Source organism: Suricata suricatta, chromosome 16 (assembly GCF_006229205.1).
Source record: "Suricata suricatta isolate VVHF042 chromosome 16, meerkat_22Aug2017_6uvM2_HiC, whole genome shotgun sequence".
Taxonomy (NCBI): domain Eukaryota; kingdom Metazoa; phylum Chordata; class Mammalia; order Carnivora; family Herpestidae; genus Suricata; species Suricata suricatta.
This window is the reverse complement of record NC_043715.1, coordinates 49,960,855-49,987,806: the sequence shown is the minus strand read 5'-3', so window position 1 is coordinate 49,987,806 and position 26,952 is coordinate 49,960,855. Positions and strand designations below refer to the sequence as shown.

Sequence of the window (26,952 nt, the reverse complement as noted above, 5' to 3'; positions counted from 1 at the left end):
ACCCACATCTAGACATCAGGCTGAGCTCCTCGCTGGCCCGGGGTCTGCTCAGGACTCGAGTCCGGGGAGAACACCACTCCCAAGTCTCGGCTCCCGGGCGGCCAGGGGCTTTGAGGATCCGCAGCTGCAGGCGGGACGGACGGCACACAGGCCGCGTCTCACCCAGAAGATCCGCAGCAAAGGGAGCCTGTTCGTGGAGGGTGGCCTTGCCCTCCTGAACTGCCCCATCAGCTCACGTGACATTGCGCCGTCACCCGCACATCGTGCTCCCTCCTTTCCGGCAACATTCCGCCTTAATTGGACAGTTTTCTCCCTCTTGGGCAGGTGGGAGCACCGGGGTCACCTGGTTGGGGGCTGTGCTGTCAACAAGGGATCGTCTAGCAATGTCCTGGGTCTTTAAGATGCGACCAGAGGCCACCTTCTCTCTCGTTTTAATTTTTATTTATTTTTTAAAGTTTATTTATTCATTTATTTTGACAGAAAGAAAGGGCAAGTGGGGGAAGGGCAGGGAGAGAGGGAGAGAGAGAATCTCAAGCAGGCTCTGCACTGTCAGCGTGAACCTTAATGTGCGGCTCCAACCCACAAACTGTGAAATCATGACCGGAGCTGAAGTTGGACATTTAACTGAATAAGTCACCCAGGATCCCCATATGTGACACTCCATGAATACCCAGGGAACGCAGCAATGGCCTGGAAAGCCATGCCCCTGGCCTCAGAGATTTTGCTGTGTAACCACTGAGTTGTCCAACAGAGGCGTGAGAGGGTAGACTAGCTCCCTCATGCTATGCGAATATGCCTCGAAACCCAGGAAAGTTACGTCACCCCCATTCAGAAGAGCCAAAAGGTGACAGCAAATCAAAATGTCTGTCAACAGATGAAGGGATAAACACAATGCCATATATTAATACATGACACGGTGGACTGTCATCTAACCATAAAGGAAGGAAGGACTGACGCATTCTACCCCACAGATGCACCTGCAACCATTTATATTAAGTGAAAGAAGCCAGACTCAAAAGGTCACGTGTTTATGATCCATTTACACAAAATGTGCAGACTGGAGAAAATCCATCGAGACCAAGGGTAAATTAGCGGTTGCCGGGAACTGGGGGGTGGGGACCATTGGGGCTACCTGGTGACAGGTAAGGAATTTCCATTCGGGACGATGTAATATCCTGAGACTGGTTCTGGTGACGTATACACAATAAAAAAACCATTGAGTTGTACACCTTCCGTGGTGAATTTTACATGACGCGCCTACGTGAATAAAGGGCTTATTATGTTGCCCGCTGGGCTGATGCAGCTCTGAGCGGCAGGTTTCGTGGAGACCCAGAGGGGCGCAGGGTGGGGAACACGGCTTTCTGTGGCCATTGATGGAGTTGAGGTTGGTCAAAAAAGAATTTCTGGAGATCTTGGAGCTCAAGTCGATGATCTGGGAAGGGACCGAATGAGCACAGGACTCTTCTGCCTCAGTGATTTTATTGTGAGAGGTTTATCCACGGAGACACGCACAAGTGTATCTATTTGCAATTTCAAGTAACTGAGTTCATGACATGCGTTCCTGCGCACCAATAAGGGAATGATTAAAAAATTCTCAGGAACCTCCGAACATAGAATGCTAATGAGCAGCGGGAAGGAATCAGGGATAGGCCTTTCAGTAACGGCTGGTGATTTTTAGTGTATTTTTTATTTCGTTCGAGGGACGGAGGTCTGTCTTCTTTTTGCAGAATAAATGTGTCCTGAACACGGAGTCCTTGCTGGGTTCTTGGTTTAGTGATGTTTGTTTTCGTTTTTTGCTACGGGGTCCCCTCTTTCAGAGGGGACACATTGAGTGACTGACAATGTGTTAGATGACTGGACGAGCCCGCAGTTGCTGCCGCCCAGGAACGTCTTGGGCACATTGTAGCTTTGTGAGAATGCATGGGTTTACTCAGCGCGCTGAAAAGGTACACACGTACACATACAGCGTATGTTCCCCGACCACAGTACAACACCTAGCAATTGATTAATTACCCAGGGATTACGGAGAATGTCAAATGCTCATTTTCTCTCTTTTCTACTTCTTATTATTAATATTATTATTAGTTTAGTTTATAAGAAGAAAAACAAGGAACACTTCCGGTTTTGGACGCTGCTCAGGACACAGCGCTACTTGGCCCTCTGTTCTTCTGAACCTGACTCCTTGCAGGGCTGGAAGGAAACCCCGGTGGGTGCAGAGCTGCCCCCCTCGCACCCCCACAGCAGGGGGAGCAAGAGCTCCTGAGGGCCCCCCCACTGGGTTTCCCAGACTGGCATCCAATTCCCAGAAACCCACGGATGGGAGGTTGTCTGTAGCTCAGAATCCACCGGACAACAAGGGAGGGAAGTGGGAAGGGAGTTGCTGGAGACGTGCTGAGAAGAGAGGATTAACCCATTTATTTCTGATTCAGTTAGAACCAGAACAATGGCTTTCTCTCCCTCCTTAATGCCTTATCTCTTCGGCAACTCCCTCCCGGGCAAGCCCTGATTTTGGTCCGTGCCTGCGGTTGACTCACCTCTGCCTCCGGCCCCCAGGATGCTCACGGACCGCCAGGCTCCTTCCCACGTGCAAAGAGAGGCGGAACTCCCAGAGGGAAAGGGGCCCAGGCTGGGGGTCAAATGGGGAGGTCAGACCAGAGCTGAACTTCGAAGACAACATTGGAGAGATGGGCAGTTGGGGGGGAGGGGGTTGGTCCCTGCCTTCTAGAACCTTCTGGCCTAACTCTACAACCTTCTGGACAACTTTCAGTGATGGACATTCCTCTGTGACTCTAGACTCTGCTCTCCGCTTCCTCTTTCATTTCTGAAATACGCTCTGTCCTCATTATGCGTGGCATCCGTATTTGCGGATCTGCCTACTTGCTGAGATTTCTTCATCACCCCAAAACAATACTCCCGCATTTTCCCAGTTGTTCACAGCCAAGTGCAGCGTGGTGAAAAATTCACGTGATGGACTTTGCATCGTTTCAAGCTGCCTTTTCTTATACTGTAAACAAGTGTCCTTTGGAGGAATGTTTTGGGCCACATTTTTTGGGTATTTTTATGCTTTTAAAAATTGTGGTAAAATAGAGGCACCTGGGTGGCTCAGTAGGGTAAGCATCTCTCTTTTTTATTTTTTAATGTTTACTTATTTCCGAGAGAGAGAGAGAGAGAGAGAGAGAGAGAGAGAGAGAGAGAGAGTGACAGAGCACGAATGGGGGAGGAGCAGAGAGAGAGGGAGACACAGAATCCGAAGCAGGCTCCAGGCTCCCAGCTGTCAGCATACAGCCCGATGAGGGATTCGAACCCACGAACTGCGAGATCATGACCCGAGCCAAAGTCAGCCGCCCAACTGACTAAGCCACCCAGGTGCCCTGAGCATCTCTCTCTCTTTTTTTTTAATTTTTAAAAATTAACGTTTATTTATTTTTGAGAAACAGTATGAGCAGGAGAGGGGCAGAGAGAGAGAAAGACACAGAATCTAAAGCAGACTCCAAGCTCTAAGCCGTCAGCACAGAGCCTGATGCGGGGCTCGAACCCATGTACCGTGAGATCATGACCTGAGACGAAGTCAGAAGCTTCACCGACTGAGCCACCCAGGCGCCCCAAGCGTCTGACTCTTGATTTCTCCTCAGGTCATGATCTTATGGTTCGTGGGACTGAGCCCCAAGTCAGGCTCTGCACTGGCAGCACGGAACCAGCTTGGGATTCCTCCTGTCTCTCTGCCCCTCCCTCACACTCCCTCTCTCTCAAAATAAATAGATAAATAAAAAGCATTTGAAAAGTCCTCCCCCAAATTATGGTAAAATATATCTAACCCGAGAGTTATCACTTTAACCATCTGTAAGTTTACAATTCAGTGGCATTAAATGCCATCACAATATGGTGTAACACCAACACTCTCTCCTTAAAACGGGGTGTCACTGCCCTGCCCGCAGCCCTGGGGACTCCCCAGTCCGTTTCCTGTCTGTATGAGTTTGACCAGGTACTTTATATAAGCGGAATCATGTGATGTTTGTCCTTTGTGTCCGGCTTCCTCGCAGAGGGCAATGTCTTCGATGTCCACCACGGTGTAGCGTGTGGTCCGTTCCTTTTCTGTGGCGGGAACTATTCCATCGTCTGCATGGGCCACATTTTGTTTCTCCATTTACCAGTAGATGGACACTCGGGCTGGTTTTGGCTACTGCGAATAACGCAGTGGCACACGTCGGTATACAGGTATCTGCCTGCGCCGTTGCTTTCAGTGTGGAATTGCTGGGCCGGGGGGCATTTTTCCTCTAGTTGGTGGTGACTGTGCTTAAAATGCCCCCCAGCGTAACCCTCAAGTGCTGTCTGGTGCAAGAAAGCTGGGCTGTGCCTTAGGGACAAAATCTGTGCTTCCTTCAGGCGTGAATTGAATTAAGACTGCTGTGGGCCAGTATCACAATGTATGTTAACAATATATATTAAATCAAGGCTCTTTAGGAGCGCCTGGGTGGTCATTCAATTAAGCGTCTGACTTTGGCTCATGTCATGATCTCACCGTTCGTGGGTTCGAGCCCCACTTCCGGCTCTGTGCTGACAGCTTGGAGCCTGGAGCCTGCTCCCCATTCTCTGTCTCCCTCTCTCTCTGCCCCTCCCCTGCTTATGCTGTCTCTTAGTCTCTCAAAAATAAATAAAACTTAAAAAACTTAAAAACCACAGGTCTTTAAACAGAAGGCCTTAAACAAGGTGATATACTGATGAGTTGATGGAAACATGGCCAGAGGCTTACAGAAAAGTCGGAGCAGGACCCAGTTTGCCAACTCGGAGTTCGAGGTGTGTTCATAGAACAGGACTACGCGAAGAATCACAGCAAAGTGTGTCAAGAGTCAACTCGAGGTCGCGCCTGGGCGGCTCAGCCAATGATGCGTCCCACTTGATCTCAGCTCAGGTCTCGATCTCACCGTCCTGGGTTTGAGCCCTGAGTTAGGCTCTGAGCTGGGCATGAAGCCTACTTAAAAAATAAAGGTTAACTTCCCAATCTGAGCTTTACAGGGAGGGGCTATGATAAGGCTTCATCTAATCGAGTCAGGGGAGGCATTCCAAAAATTCCCAAGGAGTGCAGGGTACATGGGTAGAGCTGACCCTCATGCTGGTTCCCTGACCAGACATCCGTCTGCTTCCGCCAGTTCTTCCTGATGTCTTATCTTCTGCCCTATTTAGAAGGTTCCAGAAAGAATGTGGTCGTGAGTTCCTGGGGGTCTCTACAGATGGGCATCAGTGGCAAGAACTTTCCACAGATGTTAAAGGCTACAGGCTCCTCTAACCTGGACATCCTTCCTTAGTCTAACCACTGTCCGTCCTGTTGTGAAAGATGTTGGGGGTACGGTTGCTGAGGACAGTCAACATCTGTCCCATAAAAACACTCTGTGCCCCTCGGGGTCCCGCTCTCCCTGCCCCCGTCTCCTCCTGGGGTCTCAACACGAGATTCTCAGACTCCCTCGTGGGGTTATAGGTAAGCAGAAGGAGTTTTTATTCTCTCCTGACAGTCTGTCCCTTCCCCTCCCCCATAGCCTGTCACGTGTCCCCCCCTCCCCCCAAATCTGATCTAATTCTCTCTCTGCTCCACCAAGGCCGGCCTGGTCTAAGAGGATTGGAGCATTTGCTAAATGGGACCTGGACAGGGTCAGGGAACCAGCTGTGGGGAGACCCGGGGGTCAGGGCGGCCACAGGGGGGCAGCAGAGGAGACGGAGGAGCAGAGAAGGGGTGAGGGGAACAGAGCTATCATTACAAGGGTAAGGAGGGCACCAACATTGTTCACTGAAAACCTTTCCCGTGAACCTATGTCCCCATTTCCTTTCCACTCCCCCTTTTCTGTCCCTTTGGAAGTTACTGGGGGCTCTGGAGACTGGGAAAAGGGGGTATAGATGTGCAGGTCTGGGGGCGTCTGACCAGGGCCCTCAGAGATGACCTGGGAATGTTCCGGAAGGGTCTGACCTGTCAGGAATCTACGCAGAGCCCTGAGGTCTGCTTCTGACATGACACATCATCTTGCAGCTTGGAAGTGCCCAAGGAGAGCGTTGAACATAGAATTTTAAATACCTTTTAACTAAATTTAAACGTGTTGAAAAATAGTATTAGTTTTTCTTTAATTTTGTAAATGGTTTATTTATTTTTGAGAGTGAGAGAGAGAGAGACAGCGTGAGCAGGAGAGGGTCAGAGAGAGAGGGAGACACAGAATCCGAAGCAAGCTCCAGGCTCCGAGCTGTCAGCACAGAGCCCGACGTGGGGCTTGAACCCACGAACCGTGAGATCATGACCTGAGCCGAAGCCGGACGCTGATCCGACTGAGCCCCCCAGGCACCCGGCACAGGTTCACCGTTTAACAATCCTGCCAAATGGATTCCTGGAGGGACCTGAGCCTTACGTGCTCACCAGCCGTTCGTGAGTCAACACGAAGTATTGTCGGTTTTTCATTTTAGCCTGTGGTGGGACACAGAGGCGTCCCGCGAGGTCTTATGTTCCGTTTGCCTGGTGACCCGTGACACCGTGCCCTGTGTCACGTGGATGGGCCACGTACTCTCCTTGCTTCTGAAATGTGTGTTCAAGTCCTCTGCAACATGGGTAAACTTCAAGGCAATGATGTTTCATAATTCCAAAGGGTGGGCTAAGGGAGACCACTCTCCCTGCCCGGGGGCCCAACCTGGGGGACTGAGGAGGGCCCCCGATGGTCACTGTCGCTGAGTCCAGGGTCCCATCTGAGCAGGTGCTCCGACAGGTGAGGCCTGAAGGCTCACATCCCCCTTGGGGGTAGTCAAGGAGACAATCCCATTCTCCAGGTGGGGAAACTGAGCCTGAGGGGTGCAGAGGAAAGTGTCTGCTCCTGCTCCGGCAGCGGATAAGTGTAAAGGCCCTGGGGTTGGGATCCCCGGCCGCCCAGACACCGCCTGCAAGCAGAAGACAGGCTTTAAACCCAGACTCGTGTCGTTCGACATCAGTCCTGGCAAGATGCCCCCAGCTCAGCCGGGTTCACCCTCGATCTGCATCCCCGGTGGCTGCCCCGTCCAGTGGGGGCAAGGAGCTGGGCAGGGGGGGGGTGCGGGGGCGGGACGTCACCTTGCCCAACATGAGACACGGAGAGAACCTGGCTTTGTGGGACATTTGGATCCCCAACCAATGAATCGTGCAAGCACCGTGGCCTCCCAAACGCCGTCGGGCACTGCGAAGTCTGACCTCCCTGACTCCTGCCGACATCCCAGGTCCGTGGCCCTTTCGGTGAAACCACACCCACCCTGGGCCCTGTGCGCGTGCACATCCACCTGTCTCTGCCCCATTCACTGGGCCCTCTACCCATCCCTTTGTTGAGTGCCCTCTGTGTGCTGGGACTGTTCCAGGCACTGTTCCAGGCACTGGGAAAACAGCCGAGAACGAGTCAGGGCCCGGGCCTCCGGGAGCTCAGGCCCTGGGAGAGGGGAGGGGGAGAAACAAGATGCTATTTGCAGAAAATAATGTGGGCAGAGCGTGCTAGGGAGTTATGGGGTGTAGGGGGAGGGCTACCCCCCGCTGTAACCCACTCCCTCCTGGTGCAATCGTGGGCTTGAGCTCTCCTTGACAAACACGGTCTCCCCCTTCTCCACCCCCCCACCCCTGGGCTCCTTCCCTGCTTGGCTAGTTTGGGGACAGGAAGAGGCCAGCGGGACCAGACCAAAGGGGACTGAGTGGTTAGGGAACAGATCACACAGAGCTGGGCACAGAGTGGATTTTTCTTCCAGCTGTGGCCCAATTAAGGCTTTGATCTTCTATCCAGAGCCAGAGTTCCAGCACCTGCCAGGGTACGGGGGGCTGCGGGAATGGCGGGACTTCCGTATCCGGGAGGGGCTCCAAGGGGTCTAGGGGGTAAGAAAAGGTTATACTTGGGATAGTGATATTTCCTTCCTTTTCTCTCTTAAATTTTTTAAATATTTGTTTTTGAGAGAGAGAGAGAGAGAGAGAGACAGAGACAGAGTATGAGCAGAGGAGGGACAGAGAGAGAGGGAGACACAGATCCAGAGCAGGCTCCAGGTTTTGAGCTGTCAGCACAGAGTCTGACGCAGGGCTCGAACCCACAAACTGTGAGATCATGACCTGAGCCGAAGTCAGATGCTTAACTGAATGAGCCACCCAGGCGCCTCAACCATTATGGGTTTAATTTGGAGTTAATTTGTAATGTGTGTGTGTGCTCACTGGTTCTCAGTATATCTTTTGTAAAGATCTGTATTATTGAGTTGAAGGAGTCCTATATATTTTGGAGATAAGGTCTTTGCCAGATATATGTTTTACAAATACTTTCTGACCGACTGGCTGCCAGCATTTCTTTGTGCTTAATGTTTTTCTTTTTCTTTTAAAAAAATTTTTAATGTTTATTTATTTTTGGGAGTGAGGAGACAAGAGCGTGAGCAGGGGAGAGGCAGAGAGAGAGAGGGAGACACAGAATCGGAAGCAGGCTCCAGGCTCCGAGCTGTCAGCACAGAACCCGACGCAAGGCTCGAACCCATGGACCAGGAGATCATGACCTGAGCCAAAGTCAGATGCCCAACCGATTGAGCCACCCAGGCGTCCCTGTACTTAATGTTTTCCGAAGAGTAGGATTTTTCAGTTTTGATCAAATCTGATTTATCAATTTTGTTTGATGGGGATTGCTTTCTGTGTCCTGTTTAAGAGCCTGCCCGTCCCCAGGTCAAGAAAAATATTTCCGTTCCTACCCCCTACCCTGTAGGGCTCCGCTTTTGTTTTTGACACTCAGGACTCCTAAATTAATTTTTGCATGTCATGAGCGAGGTTCTTTCTTTCTTTTTTTAAAAAAAATTTTTAATGTTTTTTAATTTATTTTTGAGAGACAGAGAGAGACAGTGCGAGCAGGGGAGGGTCAGAGAGAGAGGGAGACACAGAATCGGAAGCAGGCTCCAGGCTCCGAGCTGTCAGCACAGAGCCTGATGTGGGGCTCAAACCCACGAACCGCGAGACCATGACCTGAGCTGAAGCCGGCTGCTTAACCGACTGAGCCCCCCAGGCGCCCCAAGCAAGGTTCTTTATTATACTTTTTCTCCCGTGGCTAGTCCGTGGTTCAAGCATGACTTGTTGAAAAAGTTTCCCTGTTTGGCATTTTTGTCAAAAACCAATTGACCATAAAGTTTTGGTCCATTTCTGAGCTGTTCTGTCCCACTGATTTATTTGTGTGTCTTCATGATGTGATTTGGAGCGTTGTGGTTCGGAACTATGGCCGAGAAAGAATTCTTGAGATGTCCTCAGCGCAAAGGGGACAGGACCTGTGGGCAGAAAGGGGTGCACTGGGGTCGTGAAGAGCGGCTGGTCACACACCTTCAGGTTGGGAGGGGCTTAGGGATCGCGTGAGTCTCCAAAGTATTTTGGAAACCAGGTTTCCAGGACCTGGAGGGGCTAGCTGCTGTTAGGAAAAGGGCAATAATTTATTCCTGTCTAGTAAAGCTCAGTGGTGAGCCCCTTCGGCTGTATATCAGGGGCCATGAGCTTGGAGCATGATCGCCACCACGTATCTTGGGGGGTACAGACAAAAGAAGTTTCCAAAGGAATTTTCATATGTTAAAGTAGACTTGCGGGATCCTGTAGGCTGGGATCACGTTAAGCTAAGATTGCCCTTTGCCCCTCGCAAAGCGTCCTCACCCAGTCCACTGAGCTCTGTCCCAACGACTTGCCAATGCGCTGTAAGTTGTAAGGAAATTTAATGTGTTTCTTTTGCCTTTATTCCCCGCATCACTCATGCAACAACATGCCGTCTTGATTCCTGCAGCATTATAGCAGCCCTGAAGTCCGGTAGCATAAATTCTCCAGCTTTTCCTTTCAAGATGCTTTTGAGAGTCTAGATTCTTTAAATTTTCACAGGGGTTTTTGAATCAGTTTGTCAGTTTCTGCAAAAGCATGCTTCTGAGGTTTTGACTGGGATTGCCATGAATCGAATGCTTGGTTTGAGAAGAAGGGACATATTTAAAAAAATTTTTTTTATTTTCGAGAGGGAGAGAGACGGAGTGCATGTGAGGGAGGGGCAGAGAGATAGGGAGACAGAATCTGAGGCAGGCTCCAGGCTCTGAGCTGTCAGCGCAGATCCCAACGCGGGGCTCGAACCCATGAACCCATGAACTTCGGGATCATGATCTGAGCTGAAGTCAGATGCTTCACTGGCTGAGCCACTCAGACACCCCAAGAGTTGACATATCTTAACACTACGGAGGCCCCGCCCATAGTATATTTCACTATTGCCTTGCTTATTTATTCATTTCATTTATTGCCTCTTTTAAAGTTTATTTATTTTGAGAGAGAGAGAGAGAGAGAGAGAGCGAGAGCGAGCAACATGAAGAGGGGAGAGGCAGAGCCAGAGGGAGAGAGAATCCTAAGCAAACTGCACTGTCAGCACAGAGCCCGACGTGGGACTCGAACTCACAAACCATGAGATCATGACCTGAGCCGAAATCAGATGCTCCAGGGACGCAGCCCCGCCCCCCCCCGCCGGGCGCCTCAACTTGGGTTTCCTTTACCTTCTCCCAGCACTGTTTGTTGTTTGTTTGTTTGTTGGAGGACAATTGTCTGGAGGAAGAGCTGACAGGATTTAGGGGCGGATTGGATATGGGACTCAAGGAAAAAGGGAGTGGGGGAGGCTAAAGGTCCCGCTCTCTGCAGCTGCCATGTCACTGGGCGTAGAGGTACTTGCCCCAGGGGATCCAGCTCGGAAGAAAGGCCTAGATTTGGACTGAACTGACCCTACGGCCTTGAGCCTGACCTGAGACCCGCCTCTCCGCACCTTCCCACCCCAGGGGCTCTGGGCCTGACGCAGATGGGTGCACACGGTCCGGTCTGGTCCGGAGGAGGTGCCCTGGAGAGGCTGACACTCTTCTCCGCAGGTCTGTAAAGCCCCTCTCTCCCTTCCCCTGCTCCCGTGGGCCAGGGCGGTCCTGTATAGCGCTGGATTCTCCCATCAGTAGCCCCTCCCTCTCTCTTCAAGCTAATGAGACCTGCCCTGATTCCCCCCCCCACCCCCCACCAGGCTGCCAGCCTTAATCTCCCCCAGCAGGGGGTGTGCGGTGGGGTGTGGTGGGGGGGAGAGAAAGAGCCCCTTATGGTGAGACCCAGCGACCCAACCAGGATTACCACCGTCTCCCGCGCGATCATGTGTGCCCACATGTCAGGTGCGTGGTGAGGAACAGACCCGGGGGAGGGGGATGGAGGCAAAGACGATCAGAAGGGCAGGACGGGAGAGGTGCTGAGATAGAGAGCAGATGCCCCGGGGGAATGGGGAGACAGCAGGCGGGGAGCAGAGGACTGAGGGAGAAAAGGAGAGGGAAATGGGAACGGAGTGTGGGGTTTAGGAGGGTTGGAAAAAGCAGCACAGAGGTGCTGGGGGGGAGGGGGGAGGCTGCAGGGACAGACGGACACAGGACGGAGAGTGACGTGGGGGACACATAGGGCGGTGTGGCAGGAGCAGCATAGCCTGAGAGAAGGCGCAACTGAGGCAGAAATCATGAACAATGCGGCCGCACAGGCTTGACTTGTGGGGGAGAGAAAGGGCGGAAAGCCCCGCGCCCCTTTATATTTCGAATGATCTCTCAGCAACCCCCCCCCCCACCGCATTTCTCTTTTTCCTCTTTGATGGGACACTAAAGCTGAAAGGACACCAGCCAGACCTAAGGAAGAACTTCCCAGAAAAGTGGTGGGGTGGTGGGGCCTCCTGTCCCCATCAGCCCTAATTGCCAAGATGTCAAGGGGAGGAGGGGGAGGGGATTAGGCAGACGGGTGCCCCTCCCCCTCCCGGCCAATGTCACCTCCTGGCGCCCAGTCCAGTCCCCCACCCTGGGCCAGGATTACCCTCTCATCCAGGCCACCGCAAATGACATCACGACCAGCCGGAGCTTAAAATCTCCCCATGTGAGGGGGCCTGTTTCCTTCAGCCTTTGCTGTCTGAGCGCTCCCGCCCAGGCCCCGGGCCGGGCCACCGGGAGTCCCTGTCCCGTTGCTGAAGGTGCTTCCGAAGGTGCGTGTGGCAGAGGGGACGGAGGGAAGGGAGCGAGAGAAGGGGACGATGTGTTTTATCCCCAACTGTGTTCTCACCGCCTGGCCCAGGCCTGGGTGATGTTTGCCGCAGCGACACACGGGGAGCCAAGGTTCGGTCCTGGTGTTTGGGGTGCAGGCCAGCTCTGAGTGCAGCAGGACGGAGGAGGATGGACAGGGCGTGCGGGCCTGGGACTCAGAGGGGCCTGTTGGTGAGGTGACCGGGGCCAGGGGCAACTTTCTAGCACATCATCTTGCTGTGTTTTCGTTAAAACACACACTGCCTGAAACTCTCTCTTCATTTGTGGGTTTATTCAGGGACAGCCCACCCGGCTCCCCACTGACCCTTGGCTTCCTCCCGGGGTAGACTCTGGGATGGCCCGACGGGGTCAGGGATGCCGACATTCCCAGATCCCATGCTGCTGGGGTGATTACCAGCCTAGGCGCCTCTCAACCCTACAGTCTCCTGCTTGCCCATGTCTGACCTTGGCCATGAGCATGTAGAGTCCAGCCCCTGTCACCCCTGCCGGCCAGGCTAATGGCGGCAGAGACCCAACAAACAAAGACGAGGCTGATGCGGGGCCACCTGAGTCTGGGCTTAAAGCCTCACTGTGTGGCGTTGGGCCATTCACGTGACCTCTCTGGTCCTCTGTTTCCTCATCTGCTCTGCGGACACAATGACAGGGTCCCTTGATGACGCAGTCAGATGAGCCACAGGGAGCCCGTGTCACAGGCTTGGGGACCCAGGAGAGAGAGCTGGCCTCAGCCTGCTTTGGGGGACCTGGGGCAGATTCGGGGCATCAAGAGCAGTAGATGCTACTCTCTGAGCCACAGTTTCCTCCTCTGTGAAGTGAGGATCATAAGGACCTACCTTGTGGGAAGTTTTCACAAACTTATTGATCCCCGAGATTGCTCCCGGGCCCTGGGAGAAATGTCTGAGCTGTTCGGGACCCCCACTGGAGTCCTTATGGCTGTCGGGGGGTGCACACGTCTGTCTGCACTGCTTAGGCTCAGTTTTCCCGCCTGTATAATGGGATTGTCTCCTTGAGTACCCACAAGGGGGTGTGAGTCTTACCTGCTCAGATGGGGATGTGGACCCCGTGGCTGGTGACCATGGAAAGGGGGGGCCCAGGCGCCCCCGGGTTGGCCCCCAGGGCACGGACACGGGTGTCCCTCAGCCGACCTTGGAGATAACGAGGCATCAGTGCCTTGAAACTCACCAGGCAGGAGGATGGGAGGGTTGCTGTCCAGTTTACGGTGAATTCTCGACCAAGTTATCGTGGCCTGTGCTTCTGGAACACCGCGCACAGAGCCTGTGTCACCGAGGACGTTCCGAGGTCGTGAGGCCCCTCACCTTGTTACCACACACAGAGGAAAACGTCAGCGGGCGTCCGATATGATTCTCGTTATTATTCTTTGCTGCTGTCTTGTCACCAGGCCCTTGTTGGTTACCTGAACAGCCGGCAAACCTTTGGGCCAGGGGGTCATTGTCATTATCAGCTGCTGGGTCTTGGGCGCAAGCCCTTCCTCGCCCCAGACTTGGATTCCAGTCCGGAGCGTAGATCATCCCTGCGCCAGAAGGCTGGGCTTTGCGGGAAGGCTGAGCCTGGCTAACGGGGCGGCACTGAGTCAATGGGGAAGACCATGAACGTGGAGGGTCTCATTCAGACCCTGCACATGATCCTTAGCAGAGGAGAGGGGCAGAGGGGGCCCAGGCTGGGGGCTGGGACCCTCCACCCCAGGGCTGGAGCCCTGAGTCCCCCCTGACAGCCAGCGCGTGACCCTGGGCAAGGATCTGTGCCCGAGCCTCAAGGTGTTCCCCTCTGTGAAATGGGAGCATAACGGTAATGCAGCGGCAGCTTCGGCCTCCAAGTTTGCCCTGAGGACATACGAAGGCTCCTGTGTGCTGAGTTCCCCATCGCTGTGTAACGAGTTCCACTAACACTCAGTAGCTAAGACAAGGAGCATTTCCGGTCTCACGCAGTGTCTGAGGGCAGGGGCCGGCCAGCTCCACTGGTCAGTTCCGGCTCAGGCCTCTTGTGCTGGTGGAGTCAGGGGCCCACCGAAGGGCTGACTCATCTGCAGGCTTGTCTGACCTTCCTCGAGGGGCTCGGCCCCATGGCTGCTGGAGGCGGCGGCGCTCAGGCCCCTGGCCACATGGACCTCCCAGCAGGCGTGCTCCGTGGGAGGGGCAACCCAAGGGGGCGAGTGCCAGGGGGAAGGTTACTGGGGGGGGAGGGCATCTCCGAGAACCCCATCTGATTCTTCAGATTTAAAGCAGTTTCTGCTTTGATTGTAACCGTCAGCACCGAGCTTGCCCGCCACCTTCCTGCCAGGCCCTGCACGATCGCCATCTCCACCCGGATGGGGTCTGCTCCAGGCACACCAGCCCCTGATTCGCCTCCAACCAGGCGAGAATGAGGTCAGCTTCCAGCCTTTGCCACCTGTGTTCCCTCTGCCTGGAGGCCCCTTCCCAGGTTGACCAAGCCTTCACTTTTCAGCTCCAGGATCACCTCCTTTTTAAAAAAAAAAAAAATATATATATTTTTTTATTTTGAGAGAGAGAGAATTCCAAGCAGGCTCTGCACTGTCAGCGCCAGAGCCTGATGCGGGGCTTGAACCCATGGACCATGAGATCATGACTTAAGCTGAAACCAAGATTGGATGCTTAACTGACTGAGACCCCCAGGCGCCCCTCTGGGGTCACCATTTATCTAGATGAGGTGCCTCACTCTCACCCCAGCCCCCATCAGCACCCCACTACCCCATTTCATTTTCTGTAAGAACAGAGATGTTGTGTTTCCTAGTTCTTGTTACATCCTAGCTTCCACAGCACAGTGGAATCTCAAAAATATATCTTGGATGGGCAGCAGAGCCCCAGTTTATGAGAAATAGAACATGGTCCCCCAAGTGGAAAAGGAGAAGGACAGAGGGGAAGGAGCCAAAGCAAAGATCTTCTGGTTTGGGTTTTTTATGATTTTTTTTTTAAGGTTTGTTGTTTTTGAGAGAGAGAGACAGAGCATGAGCAGGGGAGGGGCAGAGAGAGAGGGAGACAGAATCCGAAGCAGTTCCAGGCTCTGAGCTGTCAGCACAGAGCCTGACACGGGGCTCGAACCCACGAACCGTGAGATCACGACCTGAGCCGAAGGCGGACGCTCAACCAACTGAGCCTCCCAGGCGCCCCATAGGCCTTCTGTTTTTATTTATTTACTTATGTCTCCAATATTTATTGGTGTGTGTGTGTGTGAGAGAGAGAGAGAGAGAGACAGAGACAGAGAGAGAGACAGAGACATGGAGAGAGAGGGAGACAGGGAGAAGGAGAGAGAAATCCAGGTTAGCGTGTGGGATGGCTCCCCGCCCGGGGAAGTTGTGTTTGAGTTGGAACCTTCAGGAGGAGAAGGAATTAGCCCTTACAGGGACCCAACAAGAGGCCTTCCTGGCCGGTGGGGGGTGGGGAGTTGGCACACACCCCAAGAGGTGGAGAGACTCCCTGAGGCCGTCTGATCGAGCCCTGGAGGGGTCTCATGCGGTGTTGTTTCCTTTTGTTTAGATTTCCTATATTTGTTTTGGAAAAGGTTATCTGTACATGTGGTTACAAAGAAGTCCGAACTAGGAGGGGCACCTGGGGGCTCCGTCAGGCGTCGGCTTCGGCTTAGGTCATGCTCTCAGGGTGCTGACAGCTCGGAGCCTGGAGCCTGCTTCGGATTCTGTGTCTCCCTCCCTCTCTGCCTCTACCCCCACTGCTGCCCTCCCTCTGTCTCATTAGAAAATTAAAAAAAAAGCCACTCCCCAGTGACGGCGTGGTGACAGGCGGACCCAAGTCCAAGTCCTCCCTCTGACTCTTATTAGGTGCGTGACCTTGGGCACTTCTCTCTCTGTGCCTCAGTTTCCACATCTGTACACCAGCCCTCCCTCCACCTAAAGTGGGCAAAGCTTCCCTGAGACCCAGGCTGCAGCCCCCCCCGCCGGCAGCTTTTCTTCCTGTGACCCCAGAAAAGCTGTGGAGCCTCAGAATCATGGACCACAGCAGGGTGACCCGCTGTCCCGGCTGCTCGGGGACAGAGAGGTTTCTAGAGTTGCAGGCCTTTCCCCACAGAACCGGGAAGAGTCCCAGACGCAGCAGGACAGGGGAGTGGCATGAACACGATGGGCAGGGGTGACCTGCCCCCCCAGACCACACGGGCTTAGGAGCCCCGGCGGCGGCCTGACTGTGGCGAGACAGACGCTTTGGGTCTGGAGCCATGGGCACTGACACACTGGAAACATTTATCAACGTGAAATACCAAAACGCCATCTTCCCTCTTCCTGTGCCCTCTCCCCGGTCACGAGGCTTCGTGGTGCTCAGTCCCCCTGGTGAGAAGCTGGGAATGAAAATAGCGTTTAAGTCTTCAGGCGGTTGTGCTACTTAACCCAGCACCTGCTACAGGGGTGAGGAGCCAGGCTGGGGGTGTTTGCAGAGACCGGACGCGAGGCTTTCTTTTTTTCAGGCAGACAGAGAGCAAGCAGGGTTGGGGGTGGGGACAGGCGGAGAGAGAGCACCCAAAGCAGGCTCCACACTCAGCGTGGAGCCCGATGTGGGGCCCGACCCCACGACCCTAGGATCATGACTTGAGCTGAAATCAAGAGTTGGACCGAGCCTCCCATCCTGGAGTCTTGAATAGAGTCTCTCCGGGCACCTGGGGGGCTCCGTTGGTTAAGTGTCTGGCCCTTGATCGTGGCTCAGGTCACAGTCTCACAGTTCATGAGCTCTAGCCCCGTGTCGGGCTCTGTGCTGACAGTGTAGAGTCTGCTTAGGATTCTCTCTCTCTCTCTTTCTCTCTGTCCCTCCCCCACCCCCTCCCTCTCTCACAAAATAAATAAGCATTTTTATTTTTTATAAATTTTTTTTAATGCTTAGGATTGAGAAAGAGAGAGAGAGAGACAGAGCGCGAGCACAGGAGGGGCAGAGAGAGAGGGAGACACAGAATCTGAAGCAGGCTCCAGGCTCTGAGCTGTCAGCACAGAGCCCGATGCGGGGCTCAAACCCATGAACTGTGAGATCGTGGCGTGAGCTGAAGCTAGACGCTTCACCGACTGAGCCCCCCAGGCGCCACCCTCCCCCTTTTGTACCTGGGGACTGTCTGAGCGCTCCCTCTTCTCTTGCAGGCCCGCGGACCTGGGCCGCAGCGTCTGCGAGGATCATGATGGCGTATATGAACCCCGGGCCGCACTACTCGGTCAATGCCTTGGCCCTGAGCGGTCCCAGTGTGGACCTGATGCACCAAGCCGTCTCCTACCCAAGTGAGTCCGGCCCTCCTCCTGGCCGGCCCGGAGGTGTCCCTGGGGTCCTTCCTCCTCAGGGAGAAGAAATGAAAACTTACCGGGGTGACCTCAGAGCCACACGCCGCTGGATGTAGTCATTTGGAAGCACGGAACTTAGGGGCCCAGGAAAGCATAGGGAGGTCCGTGGCATTTCGGATGTGGCTCCCTCTAGCTCCACCTGGTACTTTTAGACACGCCAAGTGGTTGGATACCCTCAGTGGCACATTTTAACTGAACGTGTCTTAGTGATGAAAAATTTCATTATTTTATATTATTATTAAAACTTCTCATGTTTATTTATTTTTGAGAGACGGAGACAGAGCATGAGCAGGGGAGGGGCAGAGAGAGAGGGAGACACAGAATCCGAAGCAGGCTCCAGGCTCTGAGCTAGCTGTCAGCACAGAGCCGACGTGGGGCTTGAACCCATGAACCCCGAGATCATGACCTGAGCTGAAGCGGGACGCTTAACGGACTGAGCCGCCTAGGCGCCCCAAAAAATTTTAGAAAGGGGATGAAACCCAATGTCCTGTGCCTCCTTCCGGCCATTTCTTGGGGTGAGGCAGGAGCCCCATGTCCCAGAGGGCCGGGGAGGAGACGCGGGAAGGGCTTCCTGGCCCCACGCGGCCTCCGGGCTTGCGCAGGAAGAGGGAGGGGGCGGAGGGCCGGGTCACCGAGGGCCCAACCGCCCTGTCCCCGCCGCAGGCGCCCCGAGAAAGCAGCGGCGCGAGCGGACCACCTTCACCAGGAGCCAGCTGGAGGAGCTGGAGGCCCTGTTTGCCAAGACTCAATACCCGGATGTGTACGCCCGCGAGGAGGTGGCTCTGAAGATCAACCTGCCGGAGTCCAGGGTCCAGGTGGGCTCTTCCGGGCGCGGAGCCCCTCCCAGCCCTTCCCGGCCCCAGCGTGCGTGATGGAGCAGGGGGGCGTCAGGGCTGAACGGCCGGAGTCACCGAGAGCCCTCCTGAGCCCTCTCCCTCGTGACTGTGCTGGCTTCTTCTCCTCCCCTTCCCTCCACCCTCTTTGCACACTCTGTTCCCTCTGCCTGGAAGGGTTTGTTTTTAAATTTTTTTTATGCCTTTATTTTATTTTGAGAGACAGAGACAGAGAGTGAGCAGGGGAGGAGCAGAGAGAGAGGGAGACACAGAATCCGAAGCAGGTTCCAGGCTCTGAGCTGTCAGCACAGAGCCCGATGTAGGGCTCGAACACACGAACTGTGAGATCATGACCTGAGCCAAAGTCGGCTGCCCAACCGACTAAGCTACCAAGGTGCCCCGGGTGTTTTTTTTTTTTTAAGGTTTATTTGTTTTTGAGAGGGCAAGAACCAGGGAGGGGCAGAGAGAGGGGGACAGAGGATCTGAAGCAGGCTCTGCACTAACAGCAGAGAGCCCGATGTGGGGCTCAAACTCATGAACTGAGAGACCGTGATCTGAGCTGAAGTTGGACGCTTAACCAACGGAGCCCCCCCTCAGGCGTCCCCTTCTACCTGGAAGGTATATTCTCTACCACTTTAAGTCTTTGTTTATCAACCAATCAGGTCACTAGGTCAGTCAATGAGACCTAGATGGACGCTGGTGTTTAAATTTTTTATTATTTTTTTAATGTTTTATTTTTATTTTTGATACAGAGAGAGACAGAGCATGAGAGGGGGAGGGGCAGAGAGAGAGGGAGACACAGAACTGGAAGCAGGCTCCAGGCTCTGAGCTAGCTGTCAGCACAGAGCCTGACATGGGGCTCAAACCCACGAACGTGAGATCTGACCTGAGCTGAAGTCGGAGGCTTAACCGACTGAGCCACCCAGGCGCCCCGACACTGGCGTTTAAAGTTGCAGTGTTTAGGGGCACCTGGGTGGCTCCGTTGGTTAAGCGTCCGACTCTTGATCTCGGCTCAGGTTGCGATCCTGCATTTCAAGCCCCATGTTGGGCTCCGTGGTGAGGATTTGGTGCCTGCTAGGGATTCTGTCTCTCCTTTTCTTTCTGCCCCTCCCCTGCTTGCTCTCTCTGTCTCTCCCTCAAAATAAACAAAAAACTTAAAAAAAAAAAAGTAAAGTAGGGGCGCCTGGGTGGTTCAGTCAGTTAAGCATCCGACTTCAGTTCAGGTCATGATCTCATGGTTTGTGAGTTCGAGCCCCGTGTCAGGTCTTGTGCTGACAGCTAGCTCAGAGCCGGGAGCCTGCTTCGGATTTTGTGTCTCCCTCTGTCTCTGACCCTCCCCTGCTTGCACTCAGTCTCTCTCTCTCTTAAAAATAAAGAAACATTAAAAAAAATAAAGTCCCAATGTCCCCGACCCTCCCACCTGTACTGTCCACTCCTCCTGCTCAGTTGGTTCTTCCATAGTATTTATCACCTTCTAGAATGATCTAGAATGTCATGCAATTTAGTTACTGTTTATTTATAATCTGTCCCTCTCAACAAGAATGTCAGCTCCACAGATGTGACCCCAAAGTTCACGCATGATTTTGAATTGATTGAGTGGATGGATAGATATGTATATATACGTGTGTTGTGCAATCGTGTGTGTGTGTGTGATCGTGATCAGATGGATGGACAGATGTGTGTGCACGTGTGACTGTATGTATGTACGTGCATGCGGGCGCACAGTTGTGGTATGATGGATGGATGGATGGATGGATGGACAGACAGGTGGTCGGATGGATGGATAGAGCGTAGAGGTGTGACTCTGGCCTGCTTCCAGGAGAACCACCATCATTCCAGGGCATGGTGGGGGGGTGCTTGGGGCTCTCCCCCTGCCAGCCACCCCCCCATCTCTCCTTCCCCCCAGGTCTGGTTCAAGAACCGCAGGGCTAAATGCCGCCAGCAGCGCCAGCAGCAGAAGCAGCAGCCGCAGCCCCCCGGGGCGCCCACCAAGGCGCGGCCGGCCAAGAGGAAGGCAGGTCTGTCACCGAGACCCTCCTCGGATGTCTGTCCAGACCCCCTGGGCATCTCAGACTCCTACAGCCCCCCGCTCCCTGGCCCCTCAGGCTCCCCCACTTCCGCCGTGGCCACGATGTCCATCTGGAGTCCGGCCTCAGAGTCCCCTCTGCCTGAGGCCCAGCGGGCGGGGCTGGTGGCCCCTGGGCCCCCTTTGACCTCGACGCCCTACGCCATGACCTACACCCCCGCCTCTGCTTTCTGCTCCTCCCCCTCGGCCTACGGCTCTCCGAGCACTTATTTCAGCGGCCTGGATCCCTACCTTTCCCCCATGGTGCCCCAGCTGGGGGGCCCGGCTCTCAGCCCCCTCTCCGGCCCCTCCGTGGGCCCCTCCCTGGCCCAGTCCCCCACCTCCCTGTCAGGCCAGAGCTATGGTACCTACAGCCCCGTGGACAGCCTGGAATTCAGGGACCCCACAGGCACGTGGAAGTTCACCTACAACCCCATGGACCCTCTGGACTACAAGGATCAGAGCGCCTGGAAGTTTCAGATCTTGTAGACGGGAACTCTTGTCTGCGCCTCGTCTCAGCCAGCCCCGGAGGGCGCCCCTGGGAAAGCAGAGTGGAGGTTGGGTGCAGCTCACTGCAGCCCCCCTCCTCTGGGGAGGGTCTCCTCACTTTCTGGGGGGCCGAGGGTGGGGGGAAACACTTCAGTAGGTCTTAGGAACCCTCCACCCGGCCCCAGCTCGCGTGGATTCTAGCTGCCTTTGGAAACCGTGGTCCCAGACTCTAGAAATTCTCTTCGTGAGAATTTCGCCCGGAGACGAAATTCAAGCCAACTTGCCGTTGATTTGGGGGGTGCTGGGCAGGCCGGAATCAAGACGCCAGGGAGGGAGGCTCAGTTCTGTACCTTCCATTCGGGACACTTCCTTAGCAGATGGCTAGAGATCCTTCTAGAAAATCCAAAGACAGACTTTAAGAGGCCCCACTACGGAAGCTTAGGGCAATCCTATCGTTAAATTAAAAGCTCCATTTGGCAGATTTCACAAATCTCGGGTTTCCATGGTAGGTTTAGGGGGCTGTCTGAATCAATCGATCTATTTTTCTTCTTCTTCCTAGTTTCTTAAAGACACGGCATCATTTATGCATTCTTTCAGGCATTGAGAACGGGCATATTTAGTGGGAGAATGGAAGGCAGGTTGCCCGTTTCATATCTCCTTTCTCCCTTTTTGTCTTAGGATATTTAAACTTTATTTTAGGGAAAGAGAGAAAGCACACAAGCAGGGGAGGGGTAGGTGAGAGGGAGAGAATCCCAAGCAGGCTCCATGCCCAGCGAGGGGCTCGATCCCCCCCACCCTGGGATCATGACCTGAGCTGAAATCAAGAGTGGACGCTCTGCCCAGGCGCCCCTGTGTGAGGATTTTCTAAAGGTGGATTTCACCCAAACCCTGGAGGAATCTGGGGACTTGCATGGGGAGCCTAACTGTAGCTATGGGTGTTTCTAAAAGGAAGAGGTCGGTGGGCTTCCCGTTCATTAAATATGCGAGAGATGGAGGTCGAGGGGAGACCAACGGGTTAGGAGGAAGCCCCACATTTTGGATGTGCAGTCGTCTCTAAGAGTCTGTTTTCTGCTCCGGCTGCGGGCGGGGACAGGAGAGCCTGGCCCGAGGTCGTTTTCCTGGGGCAGCGCAGCGTTTCTTTCCGCGTGTATTTCCAAGCTGCGCATTGTCGGCCGGGGTCCGTGGTGTAAATTCTCCCACTGGGGCTGACTTCAAGGCACCCACCTGAGCTCCCGGACCCAGAGCGGATGCATGCCGGCTGGGCTCGGGAGCCGGTAGGTCCCTGGTGCAGGGGTGTCAGGAGGCGGGCATGGTGTGGAGAGAGGCTGGGAGGAGGGTCCGGGCCAGGAGAGGTGCACACGGCCTAGACCCCCGGGACCCCTGCACACGGGGGTCGCCAGAGCCACAAGGGTGGTTTACTCAGCACAGCACGTGGCCATCTTCAAGGGCCTGGGTCGCTCTGGCCTCTGGGACCTTAGACCCAGGAGTGGCTCAGAGGTTAGCCTGGGGCACAACGGATAAACAGAGATCCAGGGTGGCGGGAATCCAGGCAGGGACAGGGTGGTGTCCAGGGGGTGACATCTGACATTGGATAGAAGTTGGGACAGGATGCACTGTCGTGTACTCATTTTGCAGGGACTTCCAGAGTCTGTGTTGGAGGCTGGGGACGGGGGTGTCTCTCTGCTGGTCGGGGCTCCCCATTCACAGGGGCGGGTGTGTCTTGTAGAGACAATTCACAGGCGCCATGATGAGGGCATCCAGGGAGGGCATGAAGGATGGACATCACGGCTGGAGGAGGGGGGACGGGGGGGCGCTGGGGGCCACAGTCACAGGCCCACAAGGTAAGATGTCAGGAGCCCACCTCATTCTGTGTCCCCTTTTCCCACTCATTGGAACTCCGGTCCCCTTCCCAAAAGGCCACCCATGGAATGAAAACAATTAAAATGTTGACTCTCGCTTCAAGTCTGGGTGATTTTTTTTTTTTTTTAATTTCTGGGAAGGGGCAAGGTGGCTTTGGGGGATGGGAGGCGGAGTAGGGGCTGCTCTGTCTTTTCCGTCTCCCCCAACCTGTGTCTCTGGGCACGTGGCTCTGTCCACGTGCTTTCTGTCCCGTCACAGTCTTTTTCTTGGTCTCTCCCCAAAGCCAATTAGGCAGGGACACGGGTTCCAGACGGCTAGCTTCTCCCTGCTGTGACCTCGCGGGGCCCCCCCAGCCTCTTCTAGAAGGCCTCCCTATCAGCAACCCTGACGCTCCCCCCATGTTCCTCTCGTCTCTGCTTCTCTTTTCTTTCTCCTCTTTTCTTTTCTGTCCCTGGCTTTCTGTTTCTCCAACTGTAAGGGACCGTGTCGTCTGCCCCTGTTCTCAACCAGTCCCCGATGAACATCTTAACCGAGTCCCAGGTTAAGATGTGTGTGTGTGTGTGTGTGTGTGTGTGTGTGTGTGTGTGTGTGTGTATGTGGTGGGGGCGTGGGGAGGGGGACACGGACAGACTGTTGGTGGGGACAGACAGACTTGCTGTTGAAGCCGGGGTCGGCCACATCTGGTCACGTGACCCTGGGCATTTCTCCTAGCCTCAGTTTTCCTACCGCCAACACTGGGAAGACCTACCTTGAGAGAATTAAACGAGATCATTCTACCAAACACCTGTTCCTGAACCTGGTCCATGGTAAGAGCCCAATAAACGTTTATTTTTGTGCTAAAAGACCCAGCATATAAAATTGACCTTTTATTATCATCTTAAAATGTGCAGTTGAGTGGTTTTTAAGTACATTCACAGAACAGGCCGGATACGAAGGGTCTCGTATTATACAATTCCGTTTATTTATTTAGAATGTTTATTTTTGAGAGAGCCAGAGCACGAGCGGGGGAGAGGAAGGGAGCGAGGGAGACACAGAATCTGAAGCAGGCTCCAGGCTCTGAGCTGTAAGCACAGAACCCGACGGGGGGCTCGAACCCACGAACTGTGAGATCATGACCTGAGCTGAAGTCGGACGCTCAACCGACTGAGCCCCCCAAGTGCCCTGGGCATGATTTTTGTCTTGAGGACCGTAGTGATTTTATGACTGTATATGATTGTCCAAATGCCTCTAACTGTATTGTTAAAAATGAGTCAATTTTATACTATATAAACTATACCTCAGTAAATTGGAAGGGAAAAAAAAGTCCACTGAGCACGTACCATGTGCCAGCCCCTGGAGAAAACAGTCCAAACTCTTTTAATTCTCAAACCAGGGAGATGCCTTTTGTATCAGAGAGATGCCGTGATTATCCCCATTTCACAGGTGAGAAAATTGAGGCAGCGGAAGGTCAGCGATCTGCCCAAGTTCTCACGGCTAGGAAGAGGTCGAGCTAGGATCTGCATTCATCTTGCTGGACCCTCTGGACCCTCCTGACCTTTCTCCCTGCCCTCCGACTTCGGCTCTCCCGCATCCCTTCCTTCCTCCTTCCCAAGCTCAGTGGTGTGCTGGTCTCCCTTCTCAGCCCGACGCGTCTGCGTCCCCAGCCCCCCCCCGGCCCTCCTGCTCTCTGAGTCCCTCCCTGGCGGTTTCCTCTGTCCCTGAACAGCACTAATTTAGCAAATGCTCCAATCTTCTTATGATGGTCCAGCCTCAGCAGAATGGCTGGGAATTAGCAGGAATTAGGTTCAGACACAGGACCGCCCTCCCCCTCCCCCGGGAAGGCGGGGTGGGGCGGAGCGCTCCGTGAAGAGTTTTAAGCAAGGGATGCCTTCCTCCCTGGCGAAACATGCCTAGCGCGTATAGTAGTAATGAAATCACAGCCACGTTCCGCACTGGGCGCGCGCCATGCTCCCGGGACCGTTAGACGCGGTCCTTGCATTTCCCCTCCTTGAATCCCCGGTAAGCCTCATGCCGTGGGTGGGTGTCACCCCCTAACTCCCTATTTTATGGATCAGCACAGGTTAAGGAGCCTTCCCGGGGCACACAGGACCCAGTCCCAGGCTTCCCAGGGCAGACCTGGGCACGGAGGCACAGTGCAGGAGGGGACTAGGAAAAGAGAAGCTCAGACAGGTGCTGGGAAGGCACTGAGTGCAAGTTGTGCTCCGGTCCTGAGTCGGAGACAGGACCCTCCTGTGACCATGCGGGGCTGGAGCTCGCTGGCAGGAAGGTAATTATGTGCTTAATTATTCAGCCCGTGTACCATTGTTCATGTTTTAAGATTTCTTCTTGCGTCAGCCTCCGAAAGTTGCATTTCTCAAGGACTCTGTCCATTCTTTTTTTTTTTTTTTTTAGGTTTATTTATTTATTTATTTTGAGAGAGAGAGAGAGTGTGGGCAACCGGAGAAGGGACAGAGAAAGAGGGAGAGAGGGAATCCCAAGCAGGCTCCACGCTGCGAGTGCAGAGCCCGATTCCGGACTCGAACTCAAGAAGCGCAAAATCATGACCTGAACAGAAATAAAAAATCGGGCACTGAATTGACCAGGCACCCCAGTAATTTGTCCCTTCGTCTCTACGTTGTCAAACTTGTTGGCATATGTTTGTTCATGATCTTCTAATTTCCATTTGACTTGTCTGTAGCATTAAATGATCTATCAGATCCACATAAGAAGAAAGCCTAAAGTCCACCATCTTCTTTTGTTTTTTTTAAATTGTTAATGTTTTTTATTTTTATTTTTGAGAGACAGAGAGAGACAGTGTGAGCAGGGGAGGGTCAGAGAGAGAGGGAGATACAGAATCTGAAGCAGGCTCCAGGCTCTGAGCTAGCTGTCAGCACAGAGCCCGATGCAGGGCTGGAACCCACGAACTGTGAGATCATGACCTGAGCCGAAGCCTGATGCTTAACCAACTGAGCCACCCAGGCACCCCTAAAGTCCACCATCTTCACTGGCATCTCAATACGTTAGAAATGAGGGGAGAGGGGTGCCTGGGGGGCTCAGTCGGTTGAGCATCTGACTTCGTTCGGCTCGGGTCGTGATCTCACAGTTCGTGGGTTCGAGTCCCGCGTCCAGCTCTGTGCTGACAGCTCAGAGCCTGGAGCCTGCTACCGATTCAGTGTCTCCCTCTCTCTCTGCCCTTTCCCTGCTCATGATCTGTCTCTCTCTCTCTCTGTCTCTCAAAAATAAATAAATGTTAAAAAAAACTGCTTAAAAAAAAAGAAATGAGGGAGAAAATAGTAAAGATGAGAGCAGAATTTAATAAAATAAAATAAAATAAAATAAAATACAACAGAAAAAAGGCATGAGCTGTTTTGCTAAAGGCTACGGAAATCAGTACATAAACACTCACAAAGAGAAAAAGAAATTACTGATATCAAGAGTGACATGAGGGGCGCCTGGGTGGCTCACTTGGTTATGTAGCTGACCAGCTCAGGTCATGATCTCACAGTTTGTGGGTTTGAGCCCCACGTCGGGCTCTGTGCTGACAGCTCAGACCCTGGAGCCTGCTTCAGATTCTGTGTCTTCGTCTCTCTTTACTCCTCCCCACTCATACTGCCTCTCTCTCTCTCTCTCTCTCTCTCTCTCTTTCAAAAAAAGAAATAAACATTAAAAAATACATTTTAAGGATGAACATCAGGGCATTATGAAGGGTCCTACATTAAGATATGAATGATCATGGAAACCAGGTGCCCAGAAATTTGAAAATTTAGATGACAAACTCCCAGCAAAACACAACTTACCAGGGCAAGCATGCACACAAATTTTAAATCCGAATAGTCCTATTACAGAAGAATAATCCAGGGGTGCCCGACTGCCTCAGTTGGTACAGTGTAGGACTCTTGGTATTGCGGTTGTGAGTTGGGCCCCCCATTGGGCAGAGACTTTACTTAAAAATAAGTACATAAGGGGCGCCTGGGTGGCTCAGTCGGTTAAGCCTACGACTTCGGCTCAGGTCAGATCTCACGTTCGTGGGTTCAAGCCCCGCATCAGGCTCTGTGCTGACAGCTAGCTCAGAGCCTGGAGCCTGCTTCCGGTTCTGTGTCTCCTTCTCTCTCTGCCCCTCCCCCTCTCATGCTCTGTCTCTCTCTGTATCAAAAATAAATAAAACATTAAAAAAAATAAGTACATAAAAAATAAAACACAAGTACCTCATTTCTTTTTTTTTAAAAAGCAGAGTAATCTATAATGAACGTTCACACAAAGATCACACCAGGCTCATTGGCGTTTGCCAAGGAGTTGCACATAACAGTTAAGAAAGAAATCAGCATCATCTCGAAGTCAGTTAAGCCTCTGACTCTTGATCTCAGCTCAGAGCT

At 53.5% G+C, this 26,952-nt stretch overlaps 2 protein-coding genes across 3 annotated transcripts in view; one reads left to right on the top strand and one right to left on the bottom strand.

Annotated features, from left to right (window-relative positions):
- LOC115280442 (retina and anterior neural fold homeobox protein 2-like) overlaps positions 1 to 26,952 on the bottom strand; it is a 29,927-nt gene that overhangs the window by 1,811 nt on the left and 1,164 nt on the right. The window lies entirely within an intron of this gene.
- Positions 11,819 to 21,419, top strand: CRX (cone-rod homeobox). Its single transcript, XM_029925333.1, has 4 exons — positions 11,819 to 11,984; positions 17,159 to 17,293; positions 18,017 to 18,168; positions 20,093 to 21,419. Exons 2-4 carry the CDS (start codon positions 17,194 to 17,196, stop codon positions 20,738 to 20,740), a joined length of 900 nt encoding a protein of 299 aa, XP_029781193.1. The 5' UTR covers positions 11,819 to 11,984; positions 17,159 to 17,193; the 3' UTR covers positions 20,741 to 21,419.